The sequence below is a fragment of the Cyrtonyx montezumae genome, unplaced genomic scaffold, assembly GCF_038088225.1.
Source record: "Cyrtonyx montezumae isolate F1298 unplaced genomic scaffold, pur_monq_1.0 scaffold_8, whole genome shotgun sequence".
NCBI classification, from domain to species: domain Eukaryota; kingdom Metazoa; phylum Chordata; class Aves; order Galliformes; family Odontophoridae; genus Cyrtonyx; species Cyrtonyx montezumae.
Window position 1 is genome coordinate 43,781,550 of NW_027072089.1, and position 12,451 is coordinate 43,794,000.

Consider the following 12,451-nt stretch of genomic DNA (forward strand, 5'->3'; position numbering starts at 1 on the left):
AGACAGGTAAGCCTAGTGAGAATATTAATTCACTTACAAGTATAATTAGTGCCAAAATGTTTTCCCTCAGTAATTGAAATCTTTCCTTTAGAACTTTCTGAACCCAGGTTGACATAGCAGAGGACTAGGTGGAAGAGCTTAGGGGAAGCCACAGTAACAGTCACAACCACCTCTGGCTGGGAAAAATAAAAATTAAAAAAAAAAGAGAGAGAAAGGAGGAAAGGAAAGTATATTATTTGTTACTAGCACCCAGAGAAAGAAAAAACGTTTGCCAAAGACAAATGCTATAACAGAAAAGTAAGGCTCATGTAGCATACAAAGGAATATGGAATTAATCCTTCTGTAAAAACTCTTGTTGAATAATAGCTTATCCAGAAAGATATAGAATGGCTTAGCTAGCATGCATGTTGATATTACACCTTGAAACATCGGCAGTATTTTACTGCTATTCTCCCTGCCTCTGCATTACAGGAAACGTGTGGTATTCAGGGAATAGGCCAGAACTACTGACTTTACTTTGAGATCATACACAAAGCTCCACAGCACACAGACGTCTCAGACTGGCACTGCAATTTCTTCTACTCCTCTACCACATCCCTCAGCATCTCAGAGATGTGATATCATGACTGTTTTGCCATGAAGCTGAATTGACATATCTGGAACTGCATGGTTCTCAACAGCCCTGATCTGGCACTGAGCCTACAGGAGACTGAATTCACACAACTTCCATTATTTAGTTTGCAGAACAACAGAATCAGCAGAGACTTGTTCAAATGTTGGTAGATTTGAAAAAAATAGACATAGTGCTCAAGAATTTGGCTTCTTTTTTTCCATCCTAAATTATAAAGCCTCCATTAAAATCTAACTCCCACTCATCTGAATTCACTCACCATCCTATTTCATGATGCTTCTGGTATGTTAATCTCCCCACAACTGTGGCTGATTCTGCATCTCCTAAAGCACAGAGGTTTTCCAAGCTCTATACCTTTCAGAAGGGAGCAGAAATTTTCTCTTTCCATTAAATTTTAAAGGAAACGTTACAGTGCCAGCTCTGTATTATTTGATTCTGATCATCGGATATCTCCACTTTTTAAATCTGTTGAAAGAATGACTGCTGGAAGGATAAGACAGGTGCTGAGGGAATGCTTGAAAATAGATTGATATAAAAAAGAAAAGGTGAAAGAAATAAACACGCCTCAGAAAGTTTAACAAAAGGTTTCCTAATCTTTTGTGGAACATTTAGAAGACTCAGATGAAGAAAGAAAAATAATATACATGAGTAATGAGGGAGGAAGACGTGTTAGTTCTTGGCTTCAAGCAAAAGCAGGAAATGTAGAAGAACTATTCTTTGAGCTCTGTCACAAACTTAGGTAACCCTTACCAGTGCTTTAAAAGCTTAACCCAGCTGTCAGCTTCTCAATCCATTGTGAAACAACCACGTTAGTAGCATGGGTACAGCATAGCAGCACTGGGTACCATCCACAGGGTATTTCTTTTTTTTTTTTTTTTATTGTATTGAAATAGTTACACAAAAAGTTGTCATATTAGATTTTTGTGTGGCAGATACTTTAACACTATTAGTCTTTCAGAAAATAAATGTCAGGAATATTTCAGACTCCTGTAAGATTCAGAATTTTGACACAGCTTCTCTGTAAGTCCATTGAAATAAACAACGTGAGACTATTTATGTAGAGTGCCCAGATATAGCAACTACTTATCCAACTTGAAAAGCTTTATTCAGATGACTAAAGGAATGTACTTTTCCAGCAATATTAGAAATTGTTCACTACTTTTTTGAAAAATGCAAGGTGGACATGAAAAGCAAAAAGCCTCTGAGTTAGAAAGCAGAAGTTAAGAAATCACAGTTGCTGAGGAGTTGCCTTCATTTGTGAAAGTGGAGTAATTTTGAAGAGTCAAAATAAAGAAAGAAACAAATAAAAAACCTCCAACAAAGGAGGTTCTGGAATGAAAGAAGAGTGCAGAGTGAAAAGAGAACAGAAAGAAAACCAATAGGTCTGCACAATGGTTATGTACTTACATCTCACTGAAGTGGCCCATCTGTCTCTAGACAGCTTACAGGGGCCGAACACAGTTATATCCAAGGACTAAAAAAATCTAATCAGCAGAGTACTACACAAAGAGTATTACTCTGAGACTACAATGAGAAAAAAAAAACATTTATTGCTCAAATCTGCTATTTAAAAGCCCTGGTACACCTGCTTAGCAATTCCATCCAATAATCAGATCATCACACAACTAAATTTTGCTGACTTTCTTACTGCAACGTATTTAGTCCCTCTGTTGTTATTTCTAGACTGTCGTGAGGCTAAATGTTGCCAGTGAGAGCTACATCTTGTTTTACTGATTCACAAATTCTCCTGTTTGCTGTAATTTAAAGGAATCAATCCTCATAAAATTGACAACTTTCTCTTCCTTATCAACATGAGTTGCAATTGGCTCTAAGATGACAATCTTACAGATACAGACTACTATGGATCTCTGTAATCCAAGAGACTTCGCCAAATGTCAATCTTCTGCTGTTTCTGCAGTCCTCATACTTCTGCATTTTAATAATACATACTTTAAATCTACTAGTTCTTTAGTTTAAACCTACATCAAAATCCATCTCAGAAAAAAAAAAAAAAAAGACCCAAAACCAACTCTCAAATAACGCTGCTGAAGAACACATTTGCACTAGCAATGATCAACTTTAAATAACATGGGCAGTTAGTAACTGAAACAGTGATACAGTGTCAAAGTATTCAGATTAGTGAGATCCTATCCTTTCTTCTGTTTTGCTCATGACCTCGTACACATAAAGTAATACAATGGGGGAATACATATCATACATCTATGTTCTCGCCCAAAAGCTTGGAGTGAAATTCCACCTTACTTGTATAGAGGACATCCGGGCATATCCTCTCCAACTGAAGCTAGGAAATTCCTCAGGATCGTAGCCAAACCGAATTTCCTTTCCCTTGACCGTAGTACCATCTTCAATCTCAAACTTCATGTGGTGCAGATCAGGGAAAAAATAGTTTTTCTCAGGCCTTTCAAGGAGAAGGAAGCAAAAAAAAAAATTAAATTTTGAAGAATTATTTTTTTCCTCTGAATCTTCATCTTTGCTCTCATTGTCAGTTTAGATATTCCTGCCAGGGTAAAATACAAATATAACCTTAAATTTTAATATGGACATAAAGACATGTTAATCAATGCACCTAAACCTTGTCACACAGTAGCAAAAACAAATTTATTCTGAAATGATTTTTCATTTCACCACTATGTAAGCTAACTGAGCACAATGAATTTATGGCATTTCCTTGTAGTTTGTCAGTTGAGTATCACTCCTACTTTCAGCTCGCTTTGGCAAGAAACATCCATGCATGCACCATGATAATTTGAAAGAATTACCAATCACTGTGTGGTCTACATCTAAAATAATAATTAAAATAGAAGGGAAATGATCTACTGATCACTGAAGAATCTTGATAACAGTTAATAAATCTGAACGAGAATTTCCTTACCAGAAGCTTTTACAGCCATACCTGTTCTATGTAACTGCTGATAGACACAAATACATTCATATATGTGCAATGTGATTGCAGACCATGTACTGGTCATTTAAGAAAACCAAGGTAAAAGGTTTTATTAAAGCAAAAGAAAACTGTCAGACAAAATGAGTAGCGTACCACAATCTACCAGCTTATTTATCAACAAATGTAGAATCTCTTGTGAAAAGCTAGCAAGAAAGCGATGAGCAGTTTCAAATGAACTATTTAGAAGCATAAGCTGTTTGCTACAGTCAGACTCACTCCTGACAGGCCATCCCCACAACATGCTCTCTGCACTGGCAGGCACCCGAGGGTTCAGCACATGTAGAGCTGATGGATCCTCCAACACTGCACTGACAGCCTGCCAGGTAAAGAACAGAAGCCAAATATCTTATCAGAAAGAATGATAAAAATTACCAGAAAAAACACACCTCACTTCCTCTAATTAAGCACTATTATCAACTCATTTCCTCTTCAGACTTTCCTCAAATCAAATACTTTAACACACACACACAAACTGCAATTATTTCTGGCTAGTCATGTTTGGTGTTTTTTGTTGTTGTTTTTGTAACATTAGGCCACTATTTTATTTTTAAGTCACAAATAAAAGCCATATTTACTAAACACTGAACTGCAGTCCTGTAGAACAGCCATTCAAATGTTTTGCTAACACACAAGAACCTGTATGTTAACATCAGGGTGATTTGTTATTTAAAAGAACATCTAACTTACAAAAGGAGAAATAAGTTAAATTTTCAGAGTCTAGTACCACAACATAACAAAACCATACATGCACATACATATTTTTAACCAATATTGAACAACACTGAATGACTTAGTAGAGGAGATAGGACTCACAGTATGAAGTAAGGGGCACATCTGATAAAGAGCATAGTACATCATACTAAGGAACAAGTACATCTAGGCTAAACATTTCAAAACTGACTTAAAAAGTTGAGCGTTCCTAAGCATATTTACAGAACGTTGAGTATCTGTAATCTCACTGAAATCAAGGAGAATTAAAGTACTCCTCACCTTTGTGAAACAAGATCTCTTCCATTGGATCTTTAGTTTGAAAATCAGGCACAGAAGGTTTCTTTGATAGATCTGTCCTTTTTTGTTTGTTTGTTTTTACTTTGCACATACAAAATGATTGCTAAAAGTACATTAGTGCTTTAAAAATAAATCCCTTGGTCAGGTGTAAAGCCCATCGAAGACAGCAGAAGTGTTTTATATAAATTAAATACATAAACAAATCCAAATCTATAAGGTGGGGCAAGGAAGGAAGGGATCCTCTGATGTATGCCCTATAGCCCTGAAGACACATGGTCAAGTGAGTATCCTTCAGGAGAATGACTACATTCTTTTTATCATTGCTATGCTGTGCTTCAGAACATACTGAACCTCAGCCTAAAGCAGTATACAAACATATCAGAAAAAAAAATGGAAGAAAAAAAAAAATCAGGCTAAGTTCTTAACCCAACAGCAGACTTCAGAAAAGCACTAAACAGAACAGAGAGCTTCCCCTTTTACATAATGCCTACAGGATAATCAAACATCCCTTGCCCAGTGTCCAGATAGGAGTAAGAGAAGGAATGACCTTCAATACCTTATCTGGGAATCTTTTTAGCTACGATACATATTTTGCTAGGGTGAAGTATTTTGTAGGGTGTTACCTATCACACTATACTTTTCACTGCATTTTAACTCCTGACTTCACTGAAACCCTCTCAGAGTGGGAGGTATTAAACTACAAAATGGATTAATGAGATGAGCTTCATCAGTGAGGCTCAAGCACACAGGCAGGGATGAATGCCAGGTACAGAGTGCAGGATTGCCCAGGCTTGCACTGATTCTGTGCTGGGCAACCTTCAGTAGCTCCTCATGCAATCACACATTGGACTGCGAGAGCAAATCCTCAAACAAGTAAACAAGGTACTGGGGATGGAGAGGCAAAAGGTGATGAAGACAAAGTGAAAAAAATTTTCTCAAGGTTGAGAGGCACAAAGTATCTGGGAACAAAAATGGTAAGATCTGCCTTATTCTTCCTGCTTTTGGAGAAAAAAGAAGGAAAATTTTCACATGTAAATTGCATTCAGCTCAAACTGAGATTTGCACTTATGTTACAAGCAACACTGCAAAATATAGTGTAAAAGTGACTCAATAAATACATGCACATTTGAAAAAAATGACCTATGGAATGCTGAACACCTCTTTGTTAAATGCAAATGTGCTACTAGAATCATTCTTTACCTTTGCAGCCAAAATAATTTTTGTTTTCAAGAGCATAATAACCAGCTTCACAGGTGTTACAGAAATCTCCACACACATTAGATTTGCAATAGCAGTGTCCAGTTTCCTATGAAGAAAATAGTTTTAATAAAAAATGTTCCAGAGCCTTTTCCAGAACTTCTTTCAATACTTTGAATTCTCTTTTATTTGTGAAAACTGAAAATATCTCTAATCTAAAAAAAAAAAAAAAGTATTATCTGGACATAACTTTTGTTATTAAGTTTAATGAATAGATGAGAAAATCCCTATGTTAAAGATAATTAAATATGTTTCAAATTATGATATCACTAGTCACATATTGTGTAAAAACAATTCTACTTTTCTATTTGTTATAGTATTTCATCTTTGTAGAAATCACTGAATTAATATCTTAGAATTTCACTTTACCTGCTGACATTCTCCAACTCCACTTAGTGTTCCTCTCACATTGCACTGGCACGCTGCCCAGATGAAAAAGAAAATCTACATTTCATCTTTCCAAGATACATAGCAGGAATACAACAACCACCACCCCCTCCAATCTGCAATTTCGAGTCATAGTGCAACAAGGGGAATTTTACTCTGGAAGGTTCAGAACAGCAAACAGATACTGGCAGAAGGTGAAAAGAAAAAGCAAAGGAGAAATAATGAGGACTTGTGTGTGCAATTAACTGATGTATTTTAAAGACTTCTAATTGTGTTTAATAAAAACAGTCTTGAGTTTGGATTTAGAATTTCTTTCTTTCTTAGGAACATTAAGACAATTGAAGTAAAACTTCCACCCTGACCAGCAGTTCCTATTTTGCAGTGCTATTTTGGGACCAACACAGTTTCTCATATGAAATATATAAATGAAGTAAACATTGTGTGAATGAGCTATGCTGACCTAAAGATTTGGTGAAATCCAGTATTGTCTTTGTCATTTGTCACTGACTGAAATCAAGTAAGACTAATTACATGAGAAGGGTAGAAATCAAACTTGGAGATGTGTGGACTGCTAAGTATCGAGAGCCAAAGATGTTTGCACAATCTATGAAATAATAATAAACAAATAAGAATCTTTCTACAAACAATAAGCCAGATTCTGGTCTCAAGTAACAGAAGTGCCGTAAAACTGACATAAGGCCATATGAAGCACAAATCATTGCAAATCAGAGAATGCTTGCTATAATAGGTAAAATCTTCTCCTATCATAAGTAATTAGGTGTCCAAATTAAATAATGTGGAAAAACATGCACTTAACAAGTTGTGAAAGTCTCTGTGTACCAAAGAAGGCCATCGCTAATAAAGAAGATTTTCAAAAGAACAGAACATTTCATTATCTAAAGAAATGTCTTGAAGCCACACCTGTACATCCCTCAGGGTTTTCTTCAGCCAGGTTCCAGTACAATGGTTTGCATTTACTACATGTAGGACCTTCAACATGCTGAAGACATTGACAATAGCCCTAACAACAGAAACGAATATAAACTCATCTGTTTCACAAAAACACATAGCTCTTTGCTACTAAGAAAAATTGGATATTAACTGCAACTCAGGCAGCTTACAGATTTCTGAAGAAGCATGAAAATTGAGATCAATTCAGACTTCTTGGGTTTTTCTTTCTCATGTTGTTAGCATAGGATTGTTCCACACTGCTTATTTTCCCATATCTAATTTATCCCAATTACTGTCCCAACTGATGCACTTTCCAATTGCTTTATAAACTTGTTAAAACTTCTCTGAAGAGTTAATTGTTTGGCAAAAAGTTTAAAGAATTTTAGTGTAATCTTTAATTTTCATGTTTGTTTTTTTTTCCTTCCTTATTGCTCTTCTTCTTAGGAGGGCAGAGTGCAAAAGATAGTAGAAAAGTGAACCAATTCAGATTAAAAATGTTAATATTATCAGTAATTTTTTCAAATTCTAATGATGCCACACTAAGGAGAAGTAGATACAATGCACATTTTTTTCTGTAAAATCGATTTAGGCACATTTTTTATTTCTCTTCATCATATTTTCTCATACTCTCCACTTAGTAATTATTGAAAAAAACAATTATTAAAAGCTAAAGCATATTCTTCTGAGGGAAGAATAACACTTTTTACTCCTATACACATCTACTCTTACAGACAAGCAGAGGCAAATACCACTGAACTCTTTCTTAGCTTCTTTTTTCTATCCTTTTCTGTAAGGAGTCATGGATGTCTTTCAGGAGTGCTGTTTGCTGTTACATCAATATTGCTTCCAGGGAGTAACCAGCTTACATACAGTTAACTTAAAGAAAACATGGAAAACTCACACAGATGTATACATGAGCTTAATTCTTCCATCTGCCAGTCTTCATTGCAACCCATTTAAGTGGGTTATAACAGCTTCTGATCCCAACTGTGATGCACGCTACTAATAATAAACATCACAGTATGCAGAGTGATTCTGTGATTCTGTATTAACAACGATACTAGAAGAATACCAGCAGTCTCTAAGAAAGAATACTTTTCTCGGGAATAATGTGGTACTAAAATGCTCCATATGAACCCAGAATCAGACATGCACAGGCACATATGCATATCAGCATGCAGATATTACCATTCTAGAACACCAAGTACACATAAACATATGCATACTCCACATTAAAAAAAAAAAGAACAATGACCACCACCCTCAACAGGGAATTCCATTGATATGACCAAAGAGCAAAACACAAAGGTCATTTCCACTCTCACTCCACAAATAAGCCTGTGTAATTCTTTCACAGAAGAAGATTAAGCTCCAGACACTTGGGCAATGATGTGAATGCATTCAGCAAATACCCAGGCCATACATGAACTGTTAACAAATACTGCTATCTGCAGGAATAGAATACTTACAGAATGAGAATCAGTGCTACCTGAAGGGTTACATTCACTGTTGGTTCCTTTATGAAATTTAAAAAGCAAAGAAAAAAAAAAAACACCAAACATTAAAAGATCTTTTAAAAACAGCTGTGAAATACAGTAATGGAAAAGAACAATGTAACATTTGCAACTTTCAAAGGGCTCTTTAATGCAGTCATCCTGGAATGACTTAAATACTTTGAGACTATCAGAAGTCTTTTATAAGGAATACTCAAACGTTTGTTTAGCCTAGTGCAGACTATTTGTTTCAGTGTGCAAATTAGTCACTTGGAAAACTGTACCACCAATTTACAACCGGGAGATGTTTTCTTGGAATAACATACAGAATGATGTATGAACTCATCCAATATGCACTCCTTGCATGGCCCTCCCTTCCCACACTTCAGTGAGTTTTTAATAAAATTCCACAAAGCAGAATGCCCTGGAGAACCCCTCAGTAAAAATGGAGGGGGGGGGGGAAGGGATATGAACCAAATGAAGGATTTTCCATCTCAAGCATTACCTTCACAGAAGGGGAAACCGTGGGCTTCAGAAAGGCATCTGTCACACTGTCTCCCTGTAATATCTGTCTGACACTCACACTGCCCTGTTGTTGGCTCACATACGCCGTGCCTGGAACCACGAGCAGAGCACTGACAAGCTACAAAACAAAACAACGTCAAAAATATTGGTAGGGTTCACCAACTTTCAAAAACTCCAGTATTGTAGAGGTTTTGAATACTGTATAGAGTATTCTTCATTTCTATTTGAAATTAATAATTCACAGGGTTTTCACCTCTGTTGGTAGAAATTTGAGGTGATCTGTTCCATCTTGACACTGTTTTCATCTTATTAGCAGAAATGAGTATGATTAACATGACAGAAAGAAGGGAGCATCTCTCCTCTGAGGGCAGACTGAGGGAGCTGGGCTCGTTCAGCTTGGAGAAGAGAAGGCTCCAGGTACAACTCACTGTGGCCATCCAGTATTAAATGTAGCTTATAAGCAGGAGGGAAATCTACTTTTGACATGATCTAATGGCAATAGAACAAGGGGGAATGGTTTTAAATAAAAAGAGTGAGATTTAACTTAGATGTTTAGGTGATTTTTTTTAAACTGAGGTTTAGTGAAGCATTGGAAGAGACTGTCAAGCAAAACTGTGGTGCCCCATCACTGGAGGCACTGAAGGCCAGGTTAGATGGGCTCCTGGACAGCCAGATCCAGTGGGTTGCAAGCCTGCCTATGGCAGAGGGGTTAGAACTGGATGATCTTTAATATTCCTTCCAAAATAAACCATTCTATGGAATCTAGAACCATAATCCCTCCTTTCCACCTCTTTGTTCCATCCTGGTTTTGACTTTGTTTTCTCAATTTTTCTACAGCTATAAAAAGAATAGGGCAAATTCTTCCCTGAATTCTAGAACGGCACTTAAAATATAATGACAAAATACAGAATATACATGTTTATTACATTTTTATATCTGAGGGCTGAGGAGGCCAAAAGCAAACAAAGTAGAAAGAGGAAAGGCTGTTACTCACGCAAGCAGCTGGGATAGCTGTAGTAACCTGGAGCACACTGGTCACATCTAAATCCAGCATAGTTAGTATGACACACACACTGTCCTCTAGGATCACATGTATTATCCAATGAGCCAGTAGAGTCACAATTGCATTCTGCACAGAAGAAAAAAAAACATAGTTATGGTTAATAACCTGAGGGATATAGTTGTAAGTAGTCATTTTAACAGTGTTTGCTAAAAGAGTCACCTTTAAATATTAAATAATCATGGGGAATCTAGGCAAAACAATTCTACCACCAAATGTGAATACCTTGAAATAAAAGCTTATAATATAATTGCATCCTCAAACACTGATAATCAGGTTCTTCCTGAAACTCTATGTATACAGTTTCAGATCTATTCTTATTCCTTGCAAAATATCTGTGTAAGGAACAAAAATGTATCTTAAGACTGAAAGAAAAATCACATGACAGAAGAACTCAAAATCTTTAAAAATATAATCTCTGACAAAAAATATCTACAAGGCTAGATTAGGTCTGATGCCTGAGAATTACCTTACTAGTATGATACATGAGGCACACTCTTAAGACTTAACAACTAGCTGGATGAGTGCTTCTCTTGGATTTATCAGTTCTGTGACAGATAAGACATGCTATTTTATCAAAATGATGCTGGAATTTACACAAGTGCACATTTTATAGGTAGATAAGTGGGAGTTCATCTGGGGAATCCCAGTTGCTAAGGCTTGCAATTAATCACTTGTATTATACCACTAACAGAAATGGCTGACAGACAGAAATATAAAACAAACACTGTTCAAGTACAATCTTCGTGTTTCATGTTTGTATTTCCAGTTTCCCCTTTCAGTTCCTCCTTCTACTGCAGCCAAGGATATCTGGCTTTGCTGCATTTACTTCAAAGTACAATGGAAAGACACAGGATTTGCTAGGAAGTTAGTACAAGAAAAATATAAACAGTGAAGATTCCAAAGACATCACCACCACAGCTGTCTATTCCCAACTGAACACTGAATCATGTTAACTCCTTATTTTTTTTTTGCATCAATTAGATTAAAAGCATTACTTTGATTTTTGCTCCTACCGAATAAAGCTACTACAGATTTCAACAAGGCAAGATCAGAGACGCCAGTTTTAGTTGCAGCAGCCAATAACCTATTAGAACTACCTCTCTGCAGAATATGATAGCTCCAAACAGGAGTTGCAGGCTAGGCTGCCCACCTTCTACCACAGTCTACAGCATCCATTAATTTAAATTTGACCACCAGCAGCTTACTTCAATAGAACAAGCTGTGAACTGCAGTAGTTGTGAGTAATCTTGATTTTATGTTTTTCATTTTTAAAAGTTAATCTACTCCAGACCTTAAAGATACAGTCATGTGGTGCTATTTTATTCCAACCATTGTTTTTGATAACACCATACAACTCCAAGAGTGCATAAAGAATCCAGTTATTAGTAAACATTAACAAGTACATAAAGTCCAAAAAGAAGACTGCTATATTCATGAAGCAAAAATAAGGAAGAAGAAAGCAAATCATTATGTTCTCTATAAAGACTGTACAGGAATTCTGCATCAAAACCCAACAATATCTTAGATTCTTTTTCAGTGTAAAATTCGCTGATCATAGAACAGCTTGAATAGCAAGGGACCTAGAAGATCATCTATTTCCACACCCCTGCTATTGTTGGGAGCAGGGACTATCAAGGATTATCAAGGCTTATCAAGGATTAAGGATCTCTCTCACTCACTGCAAGGGCAGACAAAACCTAGGGGCAGATAGGACTTGATGGCACCTTCATGAACACACAAAATTATTACACTTTTCAACATTCTACTCCTTTGGTATTGATCAATTTTCCTTTCACGTAAAATGTAGGCTAGTCCTTGACATCCTGCACACTGTTAAAACCACATGGAGATCATTCATGCTTCACACTTACACGTCCAAGACCTGCTATACGATGTTAAAATGTATAAGAAATCATTAGGAAGGGCAAAATGTGAGCTTCTCATTTTCAAATTTACAAAACACACATTGTGCAAGAAACTAAACTCAGCACTTTTACAATGTCATTTCCTTGTCAGCAGTCAAGTACTTTTTGTTGCTTTAGGCCTCCAATATTAAAACAGTTTTCATATCTTCTGGTTATTATTAAGACAGCTGTGCTAACTGAAACTAAATCAGTCTGATTATGAGAAAAGCCTTTGTAATTTCCTAGTACAGAAACAATACCTGGAAT

General features: G+C 36.3%; 1 protein-coding gene across 1 annotated transcript in view; it reads right to left on the reverse strand.

Moving 5' to 3' along the window:
* The window catches only part of LAMA3 (laminin subunit alpha 3), a 112,765-nt gene that overhangs the window by 63,429 nt on the left and 36,885 nt on the right, over positions 1–12,451 (reverse strand). The window contains exons 15-23 of the mRNA XM_065752634.1: positions 10,212–10,346; positions 9,198–9,335; positions 8,669–8,715; positions 7,170–7,269; positions 6,231–6,283; positions 5,805–5,910; positions 3,813–3,912; positions 2,894–3,050; positions 38–176 (exon numbers count right to left, since the gene is read on the reverse strand). Coding sequence (XP_065608706.1) covers positions 38–176; positions 2,894–3,050; positions 3,813–3,912; positions 5,805–5,910; positions 6,231–6,283; positions 7,170–7,269; positions 8,669–8,715; positions 9,198–9,335; positions 10,212–10,346 — 975 coding nt within the window. The remainder of the gene's footprint in view (positions 1–37; positions 177–2,893; positions 3,051–3,812; positions 3,913–5,804; positions 5,911–6,230; positions 6,284–7,169; positions 7,270–8,668; positions 8,716–9,197; positions 9,336–10,211; positions 10,347–12,451) is intronic.